The 22,509-nt window shown below is 40.5% G+C and overlaps 1 protein-coding gene across 1 annotated transcript in view; it reads left to right on the top strand.

Annotated features, from left to right (window-relative positions):
• dhtkd1 (dehydrogenase E1 and transketolase domain containing 1) overlaps positions 1-22,060 on the top strand; it is a 63,450-nt gene extending 41,390 nt beyond the window's left edge. Inside the window, exons 11-17 of the mRNA XM_060842624.1 lie at positions 1,988-2,138; positions 7,134-7,240; positions 8,814-8,978; positions 11,289-11,371; positions 14,334-14,503; positions 19,245-19,330; positions 20,220-22,060. Coding sequence (XP_060698607.1) covers positions 1,988-2,138; positions 7,134-7,240; positions 8,814-8,978; positions 11,289-11,371; positions 14,334-14,503; positions 19,245-19,330; positions 20,220-20,321 — 864 coding nt within the window. The 3' untranslated portion in view covers positions 20,322-22,060. The remainder of the gene's footprint in view (positions 1-1,987; positions 2,139-7,133; positions 7,241-8,813; positions 8,979-11,288; positions 11,372-14,333; positions 14,504-19,244; positions 19,331-20,219) is intronic.
• The last annotated feature ends 449 nt before the right edge of the window (positions 22,061-22,509 follow it).

Below are 22,509 nucleotides of genomic sequence, written 5' to 3'. Positions count from 1 at the left end.
AAAAAAAGAATGGCAGTCACCGAGTGTCAGGAGGACTTTTTGCAGATTGTCCATTCCCTGAAACATTCCAAGCCACTCACCATCCTGACTTGGAAACTAAACCACTCTTCCTTCATTGTTGCCTAGTCAAATGCCTGGAGCTCCATTCCCAATAGCAATATGGGTGCAGCTGCACTAGATGGACTGCAGTCATTCTAATAAGTGGTGTGCTATTATCTTCTCGAGGGCTTCTTTCAATCTGGTTTCCTTTACACTGATGACTGGGTGACCACCTCCTTCCGGCCACGTCAATGACCCTGACCTTTCATTTGCTTTTCATTTCCATAGACGACTTTGATCCCAAGCTGGCGTTTCTGACCTGAGCCTCCTGAAGTGTTCCAATGAAGGGCAACAAGCCCGAGGGACAACACTTCATCTTCCGCTGAGGCACTTTGCAACCTTGAGATCTCAACACTGAACTTCATAGCTTTCAAAGCTGACCACATTATGTCTGTTCTCCATTCTCCTTACATTCTCTACACCTCTCTTACCCTTGTCCCACCCCACAGCCTTATCTCATTTACTTTGCTTTTAGGGGAGAGGACACATTCTCTTCTCCCTTTCACACTTTAATTTACACCCATCTTACATTGCTTTTTCTCTTTCACCAGTGTTAATGACTCCTTGGTCTTTTGCACTAGGCCTCTGTGTAAGGAGCTTCTCAAAAGTTTAAAAAATATTTCCAACACCTTTCAGTTTTGATGAGTCATAACAAACATGCAATTTTTCTGTCTCCACGGATGCTGCCAGACCTGCTGAGTTTCTCCAGTGTTTGGTGTTTGTACCGTCTCAAGGGAAGTTAGTGATGGTTTGGCCTGGCCAGCAATGTTGTTTACGCAGTCTCCTCTTAAATAACCTAAAAGGGAAGGAAAAGTGACCAGCACTGTCACTATCTCTGCAGCTGTACAGGGTGTTGGTTAGGCCACTGTTGGAATATTGCGTGCTGTTCTGGTCTCCTTCCTATCGGAAGGATGTTGTGAAACTTGAAAGGGTTCAAAAAAGATTTACAAGGATGATGCTATAGGGAGAGGCTGAATAGGCTGGGGCTGTTTTCCCTGGAGCATCGGAGGCTGAGGGGTGACTTATAGAGGTTTATAAAATTATGAGGGGCATGGATAGGATAAATAGACAAAGTCTTTTCCCTGGGGTCTGGGAGTCCAGAACTAGAGGGCATAGGTTTAGGGTGAGAGGGGAAAGATATTAAAGAGACCTAAGGGGCAACCTTTTCACACAGAGGGTGGTACGTGTATGGAATGAGCTGCCAGAGGAAGTGGTGGAGGCTGGTACAATTACAACATTTGAAAGGCATATGGATGGTTATACGAATAGGAAGGGTTTAGAGGGATATGGGCCAAGTGCTGGCAACAGGACTAGATTAGGTTAGGATATCTGGTCAGCGTGGACGAGTTGGACCAAACGGTCTGTTTTCGTGCTGTTTGACTGTATCAGTAAGAATTGTCCTCCACCCATCCTGCTAAAACCAGGAAGCCAGTATTAGAGCTTGGTAACTGTGAACTGGCATTTTCCATTGGTGAATCCAAACATCCCAGTGACTTAATAGAAGCCTTTTTTTTAAACAGTGTAATATTATTCGTATTAGTAGAGGAAATACATTTTGATATAAGGACATTGTAAAATCAAATCATCTAAATGTGTTGTAAAGTTGGTAATAGGTACAGGGAGTCCGTTTGGCTCAGATGGCTTGTTTGACATCTAAGGAATATCAACAGGGTGGGTTCAATTCTGTACCAATTGAGGTTACTATGAAGTACCTACTTGTCAACCTCTCCCCTCGCCTGAGGCGTGCTGACCCTCGGGTTGAACCACCACCACCATCATCTCTCTGTCTCTGTAATAAGAAAACAGCAATATGGGTCCAGGGGAGCTCTAGTGACTTTATTTTGTTTAGTAGGAACAAGAAAAATAACATGCTGTATCTTTTTGTCAGGTCTGTAACAGTCCATTGTCTGAAGAGGCAGTGCTGGGTTTTGAGTATGGGATGAGTATTGAAAACCCAAAGCTACTTCCCATATGGGAAGCCCAGTTTGGAGACTTCTTCAATGGTGCTCAAATTATATTTGACACATTTATCTCTGGAGGTGAGACTTTAAACCCTGTGGAGTGGTCAGATTATAAAGATGTTCGTGCATGGCATGCTTTAGTTGGGGGGATTTCCCAGTTTCATTTCTTTCATGCTCGCGTATTGCAACAGTTCTTGATTATCCCTTTTTCTTTTTGTTTTGTTAACCTGCTGCCGCCTTCTGCTGGGTGGGAAATTTGCTGGTGCTAATCGGGTGGGTTTAAACTAGGTCAGCAGGGGGATGGGAACTGGAGGTATAGCTGCAGTGCACAGGAGGATGAGAGTAGGAAGGACAGGGACAGGATTTTAGGGTCACACGAATGTGCTGGCAGACAGTTAAGTGGTTTGAAGTGTATCTACTTCAACGCCAGAAATATCCGAAATAAGGTGGGTGAGCTTGCAGCGTGGATAGGTACCTGGGACTTCGATGTTGTGGCCATTTCGGGGACATGGATAGAGCAGGGTGAGGAATGGATATTGCGGGTTTCAGGGTTTAGATCTTTCATTAAGAACAGGCAAGGCGGTAAAAGGGGGGAGGCATGGCCTTGTTAGTCAAGGATTGTATAACAGTGGCTGAGAGAACTTTTCATGAGGACTCATCTACTGATGTAGTGTGGGCTGAGGTTAGAAACAAGAGAGGAGAGGTCACACTGCTTGGAATGTTTTATAGGCCTCTGCAGAGTTCCAGGGAGGTGGAAGAGAAGATTAGCAAAATTATTCTGGGTAGGAGTGAAAGGAACAGGGTGGTCATTATGGGGGACTTTAACTTCCCCAACATTGACTGGAAATGCTGTAACTCTAGTACGTCGGATGGATCAGTTTTTGTCCAATGTGTACAGGAGGCTTTCCTGACACAGTATGTCGAAGGGCCAACAAGAGGGGAGGCCACACTGGACCTGGTGCTTGGTAATGAACCAGGCCACGTGTTTGATTGAGTTATAGGTGAGCACTTTGGAGAGAGTGACCATAATTCAATTATGTTTAGTTCAGCAATGGAAAGGGATAGGTACATGCCACAGGTCAAAAGTTATCGATGGGGCAAGAGCAATTATAATATGGTTAGGCAAGAATTAGGATGCATAGAATGGTGTAGCAAAATGCAGGGTATGCAGACAATGGAAATGTGGAGCTGGTTTAAGGAACAGATATTGCGTGTCCTTGATAGGTATGTCCCTGTCAGGCAGGGAGGAAATGATAAGGTAAGGGAACCGTGGTTTACAACAGAGGTTGCATCTCTTGTTAAGCAGAAGAAGGAGGCTTATGTGTTAATGAGGCAAGATGGTTCAGATGAGACGATGGAGAGTTACAGATCAGCTAGGAAGGATTTAAAGAGAGAGTTAAGAAGAACAAAGAGAGGACACGAGCAGTCTTTAGCAAATAGAATAAAGGAGAACCCTAAAGCTTTCTATAGGTATGTGAGGAGTAAAAGGATGATTAGGGTAGGAATAGGGCCAATCAAAGAGAGAAGTGGGAAGTTGAGTGTGAACCCTGTCGAGATTGGTGAGGTGCTAAATGAACATTTCTCATCAGTTTTCACTCAGGAAAAGGAGAATATTGTAGAGGAGAAGAATGAAGTACGAATTAGACTAGAAACGATCGAGGTTAGTTACGAACAGGTGTTATTAATTCTAGAAGGAGTGAAAGTAGACAAGTCTCCTTGGCCAGATGGAATTTATCCGAGGATTCTCTGGGAAGCTAGGGAGGAGATAGCAGAGCCTTTGGCTTTGATATTTGAGTCGTCATTGTCTAGAGGTTTGATACCAAAGGACTAGAGGATTGCAAATGTTGTGCCCTTGTTCAAGAAGGGCAGCAGAGATGGCCCAGGTAATTATAGACCAGTGAGCCTTACTTCTGTTGTAGGAAAGGTTTTGGAAAGGATTATAAGAGATAAGATTTATAATCATCTAGCAAGCAACAATTTGATTGGAGATAGTCAATGTGGTTTCGTCAAGGGCAGGTTGTGTCTCACAAACCTCATTGAGTTTTGTGAAAAGGTGACCAAGCATGTAGATGAGGGTAGGGCAGTTGACGTGGTATACATGGACTTCAATAAAGCCTTTGATAAGGTTCCACATGGTATGCTGTTGGAGAAAATCCAGACGCATGGAATTGAGGGTGACTTAGCAATTTGGATTAGAAACTGGCTTTCTGAAAGGAGGCAGCGAGTAGTGGTTGATGGAAAATATTCAGCCTGGCGTTCTGGTTACTAGTGGTGTGCCACAAGGATCTGTTTTGGGACGACTGCTGTTTGTCATTTTTATAAATGACTTAGACGCAGGCACAGGTGGATGGATTAGTACATTTGCAGACGACACTAAAGTTGGTGGAGTAGTGGACAGTGTGGAAGAATGTTACAGGTTGCAGGGGGACTTGGATAAACTGCAGAATTGGGCTGAGAGGTGGCAAATGGAGTTCAATGCAGCTAAATGTGAGGTGATTCATTTTGGGAAGAATAACAGGAAGGCAGAGTACTTCGTCAATGGAAAGATTCTTGGTAGTGTGGATGTGCAGAGGGATCTTGGAGTCCATGTACATAGATCCCTGAAAGTTGCCACCCAGGTAGATAGTGCTGTTAAGAAGGCATTTGGTGTGTTAGGTTTCATTCATAGACGGATTGAGTTCCAGAGCTGCAACATCATGCTGCAGCTATACAAAACGCTGGTGCGGCCACACTTGGAATATCGTGTACAGTCCTGGTCCCCATATTTCGGGAAGGATGTGGAAGCATTGGAAAAGGTGCAGAGGAGATTTACCAGGATGTTGCCTGGTCTGGAGGGAAGGTCTTATGAGGAAAGGCTGAGAGACTTGGATCTGTTCTCATTGGCAAGAAAAAGGCTAAGAGGGGATTTGATAGAGACATACAAGATGATCAGAAGATTAGATAGGGTAGACAGTGAAAGTCTTTTTCTGAGGATGATGATGTCAGCGTGTACGAGGGGACATAACTACAACTTGAGGGATGATAGATTTAAGACAGATGTCAGAGGCAGGTTCTTTACACAGAGTGTGGTAAGGGTGTGGAATGTCCTACCTGCCAATGTAGTCAACTCAGCCACATTAGGGAGATTTAAACAATCTTTAGATAAGCACATGGATGATTTTGGGATAGTGTAGGGAGACGAGCTGAGAATAGTTCACAGGTCGGCACTACACCGAGGGCTGAAGGGCCTGTTCTGTGCTATATTGTTCTATGTTTCCTCTCTGTCTTCTGCTCCCTTTCCAGCCCTGGTTTCCACATTTGATCTAGTGCATGTTCAGTTATTTTGTTGAATGATTGACTGACTAAAGTCTGCATCAGAGGAAGGCTGGAAAATAGAGTGAGAGGAGGAAGAGACTTTCAGAAACAGGCAATCGGGTTATATCTCAGCCAGGAAGTCAGTATACTTTTAAGAGACATGCTCATGTTATCATCGCTGTATCATAGCATGTAACCTGACAGGATTTAATTTCCAAACACTTGAAGCACTTCACTCTATTTGCAACATGCTCATCTGTAACCTAATAGTTTCATATTACCCATAACACCTACATGCCTGGGGAATGTAATTTTTCTACATAGTAATTAGAAAGCATCTTCATAACTCCTGAAAAATTCAGCTAAATGTAATTGAGACTCACTGTGTTTGGGGTTTTGTGTTCAGATTGCTAGTTTGTTTATTCTTTCAAAGGATGTGGGCTTCATGGCCAAGCCAGTATTTGGTGACGGTTCCTAATTATCTTCTTGAGAAGGAGGTGGTGAACAGCAGTCATTGGGGTGTAGAGATGCCCATAGTTTTTATAGGGAGGGAGTTCTAGGAGTTTGATCCAATGACACTGAAGGAATGGTGGTATTTTTCCAGATCAGGACAGAAATGTCTTTGAGAGGAAATTGCAGGGGGTGGTGTTCCTATGTATCTGCTGTCATTGCCCTTCTAGGTGGTCGAGGTTGTAGTTTGGAAGGTGCTGTCAAAAGAATGGTAAGGTCCTGTAGTGCATCTTGTAGTTGGTACGCACTGTACATCAGCACTGATGGGAGTGTTGAAGACGGTGAATATGGTACCAATCAAGGGGGCTGCTTTGTCCTGGATGGTAATATGCTCCTTGAGTTTCACTAGAGCTGCACCCATCCAGGCAAGTGGGGAGTATTCCATCACACTCCTGACTTGTGCCTTGCAGATAATGGACAGGCTTAGGGGAGTCAGGAGGTGAATTATTTGCTGCAGGATTCCTGGCCATCATTGGACTCTTGATTCTGCCATTACAAGATTTGAACCCAAGTCCCCAGAATATTACCTGAGTCGCTGGATTAATAGGCTTGAGGTAGTACCACTATGCCATCACCTCTCCATATTACAAGCAGTGTGTTGGCTACAACTACAGTATTGGTAATTATCGAAATCTGAAATAAAACCAGGAAGTGGTGGGGAAACTCAGCCGTTCCGGCAGCATCTGTGAAGTCAGAAACAGAGTTAATATTTCGAGTCTTATTCAAGTCTTCTTTGGGACTTCAGTAATCAGTGTGTTGGAGTTATTGGAATAAAATTCTGACTAGACAAGTGCAAGTACAAGCCTGGAGTCTAGATTAGAGTGGTGCTTGATTAGAGGTCAGGCAAAAGCCCTTCATCCGACCTTCCCTTGTCAGCTCTATATTTATATGATGAGTCCAGTTGAGTGTCTAGTCAATGGTAACCCCCATTATGTTGATTTTGGGGGATTCTTCAATGGCAATGCCATTAAACATTAAAAGGACCAGCTTCTCTCTTGTTTGTAATTTCCTGGGAGGAAAAAGGTCAGCCTGTCTATGTCAGAAGGAAATAACAAACCTTCTGTTAGGATGCTAATTCTTGAATGGTAGGTTCTCTTTTTGTTTATTTATTTGTTTCATGAGTAAGTTTCTGTAACTCACTCCATGTGTCATTTGAAAGGGTACACAAATAATATACCTGAGGCAGCAATGGTGATTAACCTCTGATGAAATTCTATTGAAACTGAATCAATCATTTTGTGTCCCCACTAAATCCTATCCTTTTGGCAGGTGAAGCGAAATGGTTGTTACAAAGTGGGATTGTTATTCTCCTCCCACACGGCTATGATGGTGCAGGCCCAGAACACTCCTCCTGTCGTTTGGAGCGTTTTCTCCAGGTAAGCAGCCTCTCCCAGAACCCTAAACTGTCCTCAGACAGCTATCAAAGTAGGACACCTGTTAATCCATGCTGCTCATTTTCCAAATATAGAAAGAGATGATCCATATTCTGCATTTGGCATGAACTGACCATCTGCTCAACATCCAAGCAGCATCACCACAGAATTGACCACAGTCCCATGCAGTCTGTTTCCTACCACATCGTAAGGCCTGGGGTTTGACACCACAGCTTGAAGTTTCCTTGGACAGATTCCAGGCTTATACTTGTCTAGTCAGAATTTTATTCCAATAATTCCAACACACTGATTACTGGAGTTCCAAAGAAGACATGAATAAGACTCGAAATATTAACTCTGTTTCTGACTTCACAGATGCTGCCTGAATGGCTGAATATCTCACTTCCTGGTTTTATTTCAGATTTCCAACATTACCAGTACTGCAGTTGTATCCAACCCACTGCTTGGAATATGGGGAGGGTATGGCCTAGTGGTACTATCTCTAGCCTATTAATCCAGCGACCCAGGTAATATTCTGGGGACCTGGGTTCAAATCTTGTAATGGCAGAATTAAGAGTCCAGTGATGGCCATGAATCTATTGTCAAGTCAGGAAACACCCATCTGGTACACTAATGCCCTTTAGAGAAGGAAATTGCAATCTTTACCTGGTCTGGCCTACATGTGACTCTAGACCCACAGCAATGTGGTTGACTCTTAACTGGCCTCTGAGCAATTAAGAATGGGCAATAAATGCCAGCCTAGTCAATGATGCCCACATCCCATGAACTAATTTTAAAAAGGTAGATGCCAAGTCTGTCATCTAACTGACTTCTGGATAGAAGAGGGGCTCAGATCATTGAGCTTTTAGATGGAAATTAAGTAATAGGTTTGGAATAGGAAAAAGAAGAAGCCCTTCAGCCCTTGAGCTTTACTATCCCATTTAATCCGATCTCTGCCTCAATTTCACTGAATCGATTTAGCTTCATATCCTTTGACTCTTGAATAAAAATCTGTGGAAATGGGTTTCTGCAAATCTTTCGTGTGAAAGATTGCTCCTAATTTTACTCCAAAATGGTTTATTTTATAATTAAAGATGATATCCTGTGAGATTCACTGTTAGCGCATCAGTGGTATTAGACTAACTGCAGCGAATCTATGAAATCCTACTAACAATGTATTATCCCTTAACCTTTTACAATCCAGGTAACACCAAGGCAAGAATTTACAATTTTTATCAATTTAACCCTTTAACAACCATCCTGTTTCATGTAAATCTGCTTGGCAGACCCCAGAGGTTAATTCATCTTTCCTTATATGTGATGCCCAATATTGAAGGGGGAAATTGGTAGCTCCATTTCTTACATTGCTCCAATGACACCATTTTAAAAGCTCTTCATACTATGCTTTTGTCACATCCCGAAATCAAGAAAGCTGCTGTTACAGTCCAACGTCTTTCCCTTTTTTGTTAAGCAGGATTGTCTTTTTAACAATGTAGGTAGACAACTTCAAAAGACTGAACTGGTGGAGAGCTAATGCAACACAGCGTTTATCAATAAACCTCCTTTTCTCCAACAGATGAGCGACAGCAAGGAGGAAGGCGTTGACGGGGACCATGTCAACATGTCCATTGTACATCCCACTACCCCAGCACAATACTTTCACTTACTGCGCCGGCAGATGGTTCGAAATTTCCGTAAACCTCTGATTGTAGCCTCGCCGAAAATGTTGCTGCGTCTCCCAGTGAGTACACGGTACACTTTGATATGATCACTCAGGTACTGGACAATATTCACTTTGTAAATGTTCACCTCGTTTGCAGTGAGCTTATTTGAATAGGTGGGAAGATGAGCATAATCATAACAGATATGTTTTGAAGATAATCATGCATTTATAATCCTCCCCACGTGCCACTTTAGCCATGAAGTTAAGTTTATGTTATCATCAAAAGCACAATGTCTTCAGGCTCTACTGCAGTTTTGAGAGCACATTTTTCCAGGTTTATACTTTAGTCTAGTACTGAATGGGTAAGTGATTCATTGATATAGATGCTCATTTCTCATAAAGTTACATTCAAATGTGTGAATTAGGAGCAGAAGTAGGTGCCGTAAAGCTGCTCTGCCGTTGTGTTTATATTTCAATTCCACATTGTCATCTATCCTCTAACCTTTGATACACATGCCTAACAAAAACCTCTACCTTAAAAATATTCACTGAAGCTATTTTCTGAGGTGAAATTTCAAAGTTGCATTATCCTGTGAGTGAAAAAAACTTCACCTTGGCTTGGTCTAAAAGGGTGGCCCCTCTTTTTGAAACAGCGGCCCTTAGTCCTGGACTCGCCTACAAGAGGACACATCTTTTCCACGTCTACCATCTCAAAGTCTTGTATATCCCAATTAAGTCATCTCTCATTCTTCTAACCTCCAATCTTCCCTTATAAGACAGATCACTCAGTCCAGGTATCAGGCTATTGGAGCACCTCTGGACCATCTCCATACGTTGACATCCTTCCTTAAATAAGGAGACCAAAACCGAAGATGTGGTCTCTCCAATCCCCTGCATAACATCCTTATTTTTGTGTTTAATTTATCTCTTAATAAAGGGGTGTTCCATTAGCCTTTCATGACTACATGTGCAAACTCTGATAAACGTAGAGCAAATTTGCGTAAGAGTGTTAGGGCTCCCAATTTCTTGCTCAGTCTGACCTGACCACCTCCCCCCCCACTCCATCTCTGATCTGTCTCTGCAGCACTGCCCCTTCCCTTCTAGCTCTGACTGCTTCCTTGGCCTGCCCCCACCCCAATTCACTTCCCTTACGTTTCTTGCGCCTGCATGGGGTCATCAATCATGTGGTAATGTATAGGCATGGTGGGTTGAATGGCCTCTTTTGTGTATTGTAAGTTCTATGGTTGAGTTACAACACTGTCCCCACTAACTACTTAATGATTTACACTGTACAACAATTGGCATTTGGAGACAAACATGATCATGAAAGTTGTTATATATTGTAAAATGTGAATCTTTGTTTCTAAAATTATCCTGAAGTAATTTTGGTGCTTTTTGTGAAAATAAGCAATTATGAATATGGAAGAAAACACAGCGAGTTTTGAGAAGATTTGTAGCTCAGGTTGAGATTTTGGATGTAGGTTTACTCGCTGAGCTGAAAGGTTCATTTCCAGACGTTTCGTTACCTTCAATGGACCTCATGCTAAACAATGCTGAAAATTCCTGCTATTTATGTTTGGGTTTCTTTGGGTTGGTGATGTCATTTCATGTGGTGATGTGATTTCCTGTGGTGAAGTCAATTCCTGTTCCTTTTCTCAGGGGGTGGTAGATGGGTTCTAACTCGCTGTGTTTGTTGATGGCATTCCAAACGGAATTCTATGCTTCTAGGAATTCTCGTGCATGTCTTTGTTTGGCTTGTCCTAGGTTAGATGTGTTGTCCCAGTCGAAATGGTGTCCTTCCTCATCCGTATGTGAGGATACTAGTGAGAGATGGTTATGTCTTTTTGCGGCGAGTTGGTGTTCATGTATCCTGGTGGCTAGTTTTCTGCTTGTTTGTCCAATGTAGTGTTTGTTACAGTTCTTGCATGGTATTTTGTAAATGACGTTAGTTTTGCTTATTGTCTGTATAGGGTCTTCCAAGTTCATTAGCTGCTGTTTTAGTGTGTTGGTGGGTTTGTGGCCTACCATGATGCCGAGGTCTGAGTAGTCTGGCAGTCATTTCCGAGATGTTTTGATGTAGGGGAGAGTGGCTAGGGTTTCTGGATGTGTTTTGTCTGCTTTTTTGAGTTTGTTGTTGAGAAATTGGCGGACTGTGTTCATAGGAAAACACACCTGGGCATTTCAGGGATTACATTGTATAGATATACTTGACACCAATGACAATGTGAATATTTCACAGCAAATATTTTATATTTCATCAAATCATATAGTTGAAATAGTTATTTGATGTGATTTGACTTGTCCTATAGCAGACCTGTTATGAATATAATATGGAAGTATTTCTATGTGATATCTAACATTTCTGAACTTTGTGTTTTCTTTCCGAAGGCTGCTGTCTCCAGTTTGGATGAGATGGCACCAGGAACCACTTTTAAACCAGTTATCGGGGATTCATCAGTGGATCCAAAAATGTAATTTTTTAATCTCTTTCCAAAATAGTTTCAAAACTCTTTTTTTCCAAAGACATTTCACAGTGAAGTTTTTTTTTTAAAAAACAGCTACACAGCCATTTCAGTGTCCAAACTGATTCCACTATATAGGGACAGATTACTGCAGATGCTGGACTCTGTAATAAAAACAAGAAATGCTGGATATCATGGCAGCATCCATGGAGTGACAGCAAGCTAATATTTCGGGTCTACATGACTGATCATCACAACTGACGTAGAGTCATCTGGACTCAAACAACATCTTTGATGAATTGAAAAGCCAAAAGATATCATGTACACTTTGGAATACAAATATTCTCATCACAGCTGATGATAATGCTGGGCAAGTCAATGTAGTTGGTAACTGTCACGGTTAGTCACTGAATATAGGGGGACGTGGTAGAGTAACGATAGTATCATGGAGTTAGTAATTCAAAACCCAGGTTAATGCTTGAATCCCACTCGTGGCAGATGATGAAATTTTGAATTCAATAAAGAGCTAACCAAATGGAATTACATAGTCAGGTTCACCAATATCCCTTCTTTCAAAGAGAGGAAATCTGCTGTCCTAACTCGATGCAGCCTACATGTGACTCCACACCCACAGCACTCGCTCTCTGAGCAATAAATGTTGGCTGAGATGGCAACACATATGTCCCAAGAATTAATTTTTGAAAAAATATACAAACAAAAGACTGCAATTGTTCTTTAATAAGTTAATAGCTGGACAGAGTTTGTTACACAAAAAAAATAAAGCTATAAATAGGGTTTGTGTGTTTATACAGCAAAACAGAGGGGTGTGTATATATAATTATTTGTATATTAAAATACATAAGACAGTTTAGCAATATCTTAACAGCAAAACAAAGTTTCAATCCATTTCTCAACACTAATTTTTATAGAAACCCAATTCCACAGAAATAATATTCCTACTTCAACTCTTTAGTTTCTTACTTAACTGATTCTCTTCACAGTTCTCATCCCTGGACTTTTGAGATGGGTTTTTAAAACATCTTTCCAAGACTGTTGGAATGAGCCTTTCTCAATTCCAATGGCCTAAAGCTATTTTCTTCCCCTCCAAAGTCTGATAATTTGACATTCTATAAATTCTCAGTCTGGAGATTTTACAAATAGACAAATAGAAAAGTGTTCTCCCTTCTGAACTGAACTCTTGATTCTTCTGAACTAAAGTCAAAAGCTAAACTAGTGGCTTTTGACTTATTAAATACATAAATCAGTCACAAACTCAGCAATATAAATGTTTCACCTATTAACAGGACCAGTACTCTGCGAGGCAGTTGACAACACATATCTTACAGAAAATTATGTCTCCAGTTCACTAAAAAACCTTCTAACCTTGTTTTTAAAAAATGGCTATCTACGTGAAATGAAAATGCACATCTACCTCTATTTGAAAAATCTAAATCTCAAATGATGCTAATTTACGACACACATTTCCCTCTCAAAACATGAACGCGTATCCTTGTCTACATCTACATGTAAGGGCACAGTCTTTGTGTCTGTAACTTGTATCATTTTCAAGGAGTGCATTCATCTGAATTCCTACAAAGTAGTAAGGCGTCTTTTTTTTCTGCTTTCAGTCCATTAGATTTTAAAATCACTTTTTTAAGTCTCATTCTCACTGTTTTCCATTAACTTTTTATTCTCAGGTCTTCAACATTGTACAAACCCTTAACTCTCTCCAATTTTCCGATACCAAGAGAATTTTAAATTGCCCAATCAGTAACTAATTGATCTCATCTTCTCCCCTGGCTTTGCTCAATATCCTGCATTGGGCATTGGCCCTTTTATGATTTATTGTTTATTTTGAGTGCTAAACATGCAAATCATATCTCACACCATGAGTAATAAAATTGGCCAGAGAGCAGATTTTTTTAACATTGTGACACCATAAAGGAAGTATTACAATGTCAGTCAAATAGGACTATTTATTCAGATTCATATCCTTGGTCCTGAATTCCAGTCAGGGAGTTAGTTAGCTCAGTTGGCTGGACAGCTAATTTGTGAGGTAGTGATAGCACCAGCATTGGGAGTGCTAGGTTCAAGTCCCAGCTCCTTCAGAGATGTGTAATAACACCTCTGAATAGGTTGAGAGAACAATATCAATGTTTTTTTTAGATGAATTTGCTTAAAATCACATTTTTCCTTCACATTTGCAACAAAGTGGTAATTCAGGTGAATGCATTAAGTAGTCAGGTAGGAGAAAGTGAGGACTGCAGATGCTGGAGATCAAAGAGTGTGGTGGTGAAAAAGCACAACCAGTCAGGCAGCATCTTGAGGAGCAGGAGAATCGATGTTTCTGGCATAAGCCCTTCATTTTTCTTCCTGATGAAGAGCTTATGCCTCGAATGTCAACTCTCCTGCTCCTCGGATGCTGCCTGAGTGGTTGTGCTTTTCCAGCATCACACTCTTTGGCATTAATTAGTCAGACAACTTAACATTTGTCAGGGAAAAATACAAATATGGTGTTTTGAGTTTTGTTTCCCTGTGTTTTAAAACCCAAAGGCCAGTTGTTAGCTCTAAAGCATTTAGCAGCTTGAGTTGTGCATGCTTGGAAACCATGGCAATGCATTCTTCACCGACTTAAGTGTAAACATTGTGTGTTTAGTCAAAAATTCTATTTTGCAAACCTGAATGATTCTTCCCAAAAGATTTGCAAGAACAGAATGTGATAGTCTTGGGGTAATGTCAGCCTTTTTGCACTTTTACAGGTCGATGTCAGAGCTTCTGTAATTATTCAAATACATTTTTAAATATCTAAAACAATTCTGAACTGAACAAATGAAGGTTGCCAATTCTAGTATTTGAAAGCATTCTGTTCTTGGTCTCATTGTTTAATATATCAGGTACTTTTATGATGTGGTTGTGCCACCTTATGCTGGTCTTTTAAAATCCACTTTTTGTGAATTCTTATTTATTTCAGGGTAACTCGAGTTGTGCTATGTTCTGGAAAACACTATTATACACTGGTTAAACACCGAGAATCTTTAGGAGAGGCGGGACAGAACTCGGCACTCGTCAGAATAGAAGAACTTTGTCCTTTCCCCTTGGAGGCACTTCAGCAACAAATGGAAAAATACAAAAATGCAAAAGGTCAGGGCTGATTAGCAAATATTACATTAACTTTGAACACAGCGCAAACTACATACCCTCTCAAAACATTGATCCACATGTGAGCTGTCAGTTCCTCCCCCTTTCTTAGTTAGTGTAATTTTTAAAAATGCATTTTTTTAGAAGTAAAATGTTGACACCTGTTACAGCCCACTGGGGAAGCATGCTGTTAATCAAGTCTCACCATTCCTGATAAAGGTTTTTTTAAGAAGGAACACACTGTACCCCAATTTACCCGACTTTCAGATCTAGGTTAATGGAAAGCAAACACTAAATTTCTGTAGGAAACAAGAATGATTATAGTCTAATTACTTAAAGTAAATAGAAATAAACAATTGGCACATAACATTACGAACTAAAATTCTAATCCCCTTATAAATACCGAATAAAAGCCAAAAGAAATGCCGATGCTGTAAATCAGAAACAAAGACAAGGTGCTGGAAAAGCTCTGGATGTCTGGCAGCAGAGGTCTGTACATTGAAATCAAAGTTAACGTTTCAGTTCCGGTGACCCTGTCTCAGCCCTTGTAAACACTCCCTGACACAAATACTCACAAATAAATAAATAGATTATTAGCAGAGGAAAAAGAGTCAGGAAAGTCAGTACAGTGGTCTTTGTCTCCTGATATATCTTTTGTTAGCCAAGCCCTTTGTGTTCAGGTATCTTTTTCTGGGAGTTTCTGCTGGTTTGTAAGACGTGCAGAGTAACTGATTCACTTGGAAAATGTCTGATTTATTAATTTAAAATTCAGTGCACAGCAATTGTTGCTGGAAAGGGAAGCTGGTTTTATTTAAGGTGAAACTGAGTTTTGTTTTATTGTAGAGAATAGGCTATTTTTACTGGGGGAGAACAATACAACCTTCTCTCTGTCTTTCTGTTTCATTTCCAGTTCCAACTTGCTTAGTTAGCTGAGACTCAGTCAGTTCATTTGGAAACACCTCCCTAGCTCCTGATCATCTGCACACTATGGGAACCCATAACTGCAAAACAAACTTTAAAATCAATGTCAAATTCCTTGCTGCGAAATTCTGCCGCCCTCCTGGTAAACCTCTTGTGTTTAAAAACCATTCTCTTTGCAGTTCACACTTTTTAAAGACACAAGAGAAATAAAGGATGCTGCTCTGACACACCAAGCATTCATTGCCTTGACAATTTGCCCAAAGGACATGTCATCCCAGAAATTAGTTGATGAGTTCTTTAGCAAAGGATGAGACACCTGTCATCTCAGAACATAACTGCTCACTATTTATTATACTTTACTAACATATGAATAAAATTGTATGGCTATCAGTAATATTTATTGTTTGAAACATCAAAGTTTCTTGAAGATATTATAATTCCACAGCATTGATGCAGTTGCCTTTAAATGAGCTCTTTGGGGGTGGGGTTGTTCAATATAAAATTGTCGAATTCCTGTAGCATGGCATCAGGCCATCTGGTCTATTGAGTCCAGACTGACTGAGAAGAGCATCTCATCCAGATCTACTCCACCTTATCCCTGTATTTTCCAAGCTAATCCAATTAGCCTGCACATCCCTGGACATAATGGGCAATTTAACATGGCCAATTCACCTAACCTGCACATTTTTGGACAGTGCTGCATGTTTGATTTTTGATAGACAAATCGTTTTTGCAGCCTCCACATCCTGTTTGACTCTGAGCTGAATTTCCAGCTGTATCCTATCCATCACTAAGATAGTCTTCTTTTCACCGCTGAAAATGTGTTGCTGGAAGCGCTCCATTCCTGAAGAAGGGCTCATGCCCGAAACGTCGATTCTCCTGCTTCTTGGATGCTGCCTGACCTGCTGTGCTTTTCCAGCAACACATTTTCAGCTCTGATCTCCAGCATCTGCAGTCCTCACTTTCTCCTCGAAGTCTTCTTTTCATCACCAGCATTGCTCAACTGTGCTCCACATCAAGCTTTTGTTATCTTGCAGTTAAGTGTTTCCCTGGCTAGCCTCCCACTTTGAACTCACCACAGACCAGAGTTCTTTCGAATCAGCGGCACACATCCTAATTTGTCCTACCTAAGTCCCTCCTACCCTTATCCTCACTGTTATCATTAACCTACACTGGTTTCCTTTTGACAAACATAACAAATGTAAAATTGTCTACATGCTAATAGCTCTCTATGGCTTCATCGTTGATAGGGATTCTATGAAATCCTAGAGTATGGAAACAGGCCGTTGGCCCAACAGGTCCACACCGACCCTTGAAAGAACCAGATCCATTTCCCTACCATATTACTTGACATTTATCCCTGGCCAATGCACCTACCTATGCATCACTGAACACCAAGAGCAATTCAGCATGGCCAATTCACCTAACCTGCACATCTGTGAATTGGGGGAGGAAACCAGAGCACCTGGAGGAGACGTACACAGACATGGGGAGAATGTGCAAACTCCGCACAGTCCCCTGAGGCTGGAATTGAACCCAGGTCCTGGCACTGTAAGGCAGCAATGCTAACCACTGAGCCACTGTGTCACCCATCCTCTAACTGTGGAACCTCCTTCAGCAACATAATCCCCCAAGAACGTCTGACTCTGGACTTTTGCATGGCCTCAGTTCCCTTTGCTCCACCATTGGCAGCAATGCCTTCAGGACATCAAAACCTGACACTTTCAACACCCTCCCTATACCTCTTGGCCACAATCTCCACCTCTTTGTCCAAGGTTTGAATTACTCCTCCTAATCCCTCCCGTCTACAGCTTTGTATTACTCTTTGGTTTTGCTTCTGTGGAGCCCCTTGGGAGAATTTTCGACACAAATGGCATATTATAAATAAGACTTATGGTTGTTTTTAAAAAATATGAATTCATGGGATAAGGCTGTCGCTGGCCAATTGAGCATTTATTGCCCAAAGGGCAGTGAGAGTCAACGACATTGTTGTGGATCTGGAGTCACACGTAGATCAGATCAAGTGAAGATGGGAGATTTCCCTTCCTAAAGGACATTTGTGAGCCAGATGGGTTTTTGCAACAATCTACAATGGATTCACAGTCGTCATTAGACTCTAATTCCACATTTTTATTGAATTCATATTCCAACAGCTACAGCAGTGGGATTCATTACTGGGTCTCTTGATTCATAGTCTATGGATAATACAACCAGGCCATTGCCTCCCCTGGTGTTGTGAAAATTTGGCTGTTCTCTTGTTGTTACAACATGGAGACCAAAGCAGTCTTCCTACTTCTATATTCACAACACAGTAAAATAAAATCCCAAAGAGCCACTCCAATGGTTCCTAATTTTTTGAATGACCAATCCCAGACTTTGTGAATCATTTCCAGTCATCGGTTTTGCATCTCAAACAATAGACTAAACAATTTATTAAATACAAATTAACATTAGCAGGGAGAAAGTTCAACAGCATGGTAAGCTGGTTAATGAAACATTTATTTTCTGCCTCCATTCACACAAAAGACAGACCATTAAAAGCACGATTTAAGGATAAACATAAGAAAATATCAAAACTAGCCAGATTGCTTAAATGTCCTTTCTGCTGGATTATTCACAAGTATAATTGTGCACTTCTTGGCTGTTTATCCTGAAATGTTGATCACGGTCACTTTCTTAGTTCAACCAAGCAAAGGCAGCAATTCTTCCAACTCCGTTTTCCTCTCTTTGAATTTTCGGAAACTAGTATCTCAGATTAGGCAAGGAGCTTTCAAATCTTCATGCTCTCTCAGCAGTAACTCAGAACAATCTCTCCGGAAACATAGCTCAAAAAAACCTATAATTCTACTTTCACACTGACAGACTGACTGACTCTACCTGAGGTCTCAGTTACCATTCAACAACTGCCATCTCCTTGAACATAGTGCTTGCTCCAGGCTTACAGGAACCAACTCCTCGATACTGACCTCATTGTATTTAAACAGTTAGCAAAAGTTGGCAATACAATGAAAACAACAAATGCAAGAGATCACTGCAGGTCAGACAGCATCCAGACAGAGAGAGAGAGAGAGAGATAGAGAGCAAGCTAATGTTTCGAGTCGAAGATGACTCTCAAACAAACAAAGTTCACCTGGTCTGTTCTTTTTATCCCAAGCAGTCCCAAGGTCCATCATTTATTTCCAGCTCATAATTCAGAATTGGTAAAAGAATAAAATAATAAAAAGGTCAGCAGAGTTTCTAACATTGTCCTTTCTGACAACACACTCTTTGTGGTTTGATTTGGTTCTGAATTATTCTCCTATGAAGCACCAATTTTGTGTGCTACGTAAATGCAACCTCTCATCATTCACATTCCCAACTTCTCCTCGAAAACATTCAATGTTTTAGCCTCAACTTTTTTTTTCCCCACACCAATGACAATCCAATAAATCAGCACCCTCTTCCCATGTTATATAAATTGGTGTCTCTTTTCCAAGTCTGCTTTCTCACGTCCCAGTGCTGATGAATGTTTCAGATTTGTGTGTCTCCTTTTTGCAAAATTTATATTTTGTCTTCTCCTCTTCTAATTAGAGAGATTGAGACCCAGTTTAGCTGAGCCACTGCTGGCATCACTGAGATCATCTTGAGTGTATCAGTTTTAAAAATCTTCCTAATCTAAGTTTCATATTTGGTCAACATATCAATGCTTTGAAAAAACTTGTATCTCAAACCACTTAATGTATAACTTTTAAATACGCTGTAACATGTTGGCAAACACAACATCCGAACTGCCGAGGACAATCTTTCACATGTAATGAATATAAATTTGGAAATTATTTTCCAGACTTTATATGGAGTCAAGAAGAGCCAGAGAACATGGGCCCATGGTTTTTTGTATCTCCCAGGTTTGACAAACAGTTAGCATGCAAGGTAAGCTATCGTACATCTATGTAATTCTCAAATGTTAATACTTGTTTTAATCAAATGGGATACTTTTATTTGTTTTGGGTTGGAACAGCAGTTTTAAAACTGAGCTCACATGGATGTGGATCCAGTTCCCACTCTTACTTACAAAGAAACAAGAACTTGTACTTTCACAAATTCAGGACATATGAAATCTCTTTATAATACTGGCTACACTTGTAGAGTATTCCATGATTATGTCAAAATGGGCCTGCTAAGTAGTTTCTTAACCAGGTTTGAATAGTCAGGATTGTTAGGGGTCCTCCAAGCCTATTTATGAAGAATACATCAAGAATGGAATACTTTATGGAAACTATTTATTGCCTTACACAGAGCCATTATCTCCCATTAAAACAAGTGTCTCTAGTGCTGGCTAGCTCTTCTTTGCATACGCATCGAAAGTGTTTTTTTTCAATCAACCTGTTCAGAGATGGTATAATACATGTCTCTGGCAGGATTGCTCCAGGCCTCCTGACACAGAGGTAGGGACCCTAACAGCTGTGTCATTGGGATGTCAGTGTACAATTTACAACAACCAATAGCATACTGCAAATCATATTTGACCAGCATTTGAACCCTAAGCACATCTATTTTGCATGTGGCAAATGGATTATGCAATGATTGCAGATTAAACGTAGCTGTAATTTGCAAGCACATTTCATGTCTTTATCCTTTCACTGTCCAGATGTGGATCCTTTGCTGTTGCTTATCAAACTGATTGATTAACTCTGCCCACCCTAGGCAATGTTTGTGCGATTTTCCAGTTCCAGTGGCATTTACTGAATGGAAATGACAGCAGGGAATGCACTTCATTCAAAACAAAAATTAATTCTTTTTTCATGATTTTTTTTCCTAGTTAAAGTTGGTGAGCAGACCCTCTCTTCCAGTACCTGCAGTTGGAATTGGAACTTTACATCAAGAACAAAATCAAGACATTCTCACCAGAACCTTCTCCTGAAAGGAAAACCTAGTGTTTCTGCTCTATGGTGCTTGATTATGAAAAAGTCTGACAACTTAAAATTGAGAGAATACCACTGAATTGAATTTTTTAATGAAATGTTACTTTTTTTTATTAGGGAAAATGGAATTTGATTTTCTCAAATCATGGAAATTATTACAACTAAATTCAGTCAAAATAAGAATTAAAATCCTGAGCTAGTTAAGAGTTGGGCATACAATGTGAACTGGAGTTTTGTAAGTAAATGTCTATGGTTTGGTGTACATGTTCTTGAGTTCCAAAAGCAAATTCATTCATGGCTTCTTAGCAGATTTTCTTCAAGATTTTGTTAATTAACTCAATTTAAATTCCCCAGCTATTGCAGCAGGAATTTAAGTATCCACATCTTCAGTCTCGGCATCTGGATTACTAGTCCAACAACTCTGCTGTCTTCCTTGTATTTGGTTGAAGATAATTGAATAATGACAAGGGAGATGTATGTCTACAGTTCATTCCGGGCTAAAAAAAAGTAAGCATTATTTACAGCACTTGACTGTGCCTGTAAATCACAATTATTTGCATTATTTTGGCTGTTAATTTATGCAACAAGTGTGTTTTCTGACATAGAGAATAATGAAACAGTGAGAAAAAGTAATCCCATTTGATCTACTTTTCTCCCCAATGGATTTTGGTTACTTTTTTTTGTTGAACAGTGTGGAGGTGAGGTGAACAGAGTAGAAGTCATTTTTACCAATTAGTTTGCATTTCTCTAAATCTAATTTTAATGTGTAGCCTTCTAATGGGCATAATTTTAAGGTGGAGTGGTAGCATTTGGTTGAACTGGTCATTTTTTAGTAGGGGAATGCAAGTTATTTAGACTTGGTAATGCAGTTTTTGAGAAGATTTATAGATCAGGTTGAGGTTCAGGTTGTAAGTTTGCTCGCTTAGCTGGAAGGTTTGTTTTCAGACGTTTTGTCACCATGCTAGGTAATATCATCAGTGAACCTCCAGTGAAGTGCTGTGTTATATCCCGTTTTCTATTTATGTGTTATGGTCTCGTAAAGTGGGTGATATCACTTCTGATTCTTTTTCTTAGGAGAATGGTAAATGGAATCCAAATTGATGTGTTAATTGATCGAGTTCCAATTTGAATGCCAGGCCTCTAGGAATGCCCGTGTGTCTCTGTTTAGCTTGTCCTAGGATGGATGTGTTGTCCCAGTTGAAGTGATGTCCTTCTTCGTCTCTAATGATGCCAGTGAGAGTGGGTCATGTCTTTTGGTTGCTCGTGTATCCTGCTGGCTAGTTTTCTGCCTGTCTGTCCAATGTAATGTTTACCATACATCAAATACATCGCTGAAATAACTACCAGACAACTCTGACCCTTTGGCATCATGGTAATCCACAAACCTATGTACACACAAAGAGCAGCTGATGAACCTAAAGGACCCTATACAAACAACCAGCAAAATGAATGTAATTTACAAAATACCATGCAAGGACTATAACAAACAATCCATCTGACAGACCAGGCAAAAAACTAGCCACCAGGATAAATGAACATCAACTAGCCACCAAAAGACATGACCAATTATCCCTAGTACCATTACATACAGACAAAGGACACCACTTTGACTGGGACAACACATCCATCCTAGGACAGGCTAAACAGAGACACGCACGGGAATCCCTAGAGGTCTGGCATTCAAACTGAATGCCATCAATAAACACATCAATTTGGACCCCATTTACCAATTCTGAGAAAAAGAACCAGAGATGACATCACCTATATTAAGAGACTATGACATATAAATAGAAAGCACTTCACCGGAGGCTCACTGATGATATCTTGCATGGTGACATAATGTCTGAAAAAGACCTTCAGCGAGCAAACTTGGTAACATACGTTCCTCATTTTTCTCTGCAGACAACCTCCTGTTTAAATGGAGTGAATGTAAATGCTTCAGTCACAGCGCAAGACGTCAGGGAGATGAACAAAAGGGATGACTCTTCTGCTGCAAGAAAATACAAACCACTAATAGTCAAATTGATTCGGTCTGAAGAAGTGCTATTGTTGAGGTGAACTATTCTCCCTTTGTCTGCACCACTGCTTAACTTGATCCGCAGCAATATACTGTTGCATTTGTGCGGCATTCCTGATGTAACTGGTCATCTAACAGCTTTGAATAGAACAGGTTGAATTACCAAACTC

The sequence above is a fragment of the Hemiscyllium ocellatum genome, chromosome 23 (genome assembly GCF_020745735.1).
Source record: "Hemiscyllium ocellatum isolate sHemOce1 chromosome 23, sHemOce1.pat.X.cur, whole genome shotgun sequence".
Lineage (NCBI taxonomy): Eukaryota > Metazoa > Chordata > Chondrichthyes > Orectolobiformes > Hemiscylliidae > Hemiscyllium > Hemiscyllium ocellatum.
This window is presented reverse-complemented; position numbering and strand designations above follow the sequence as displayed.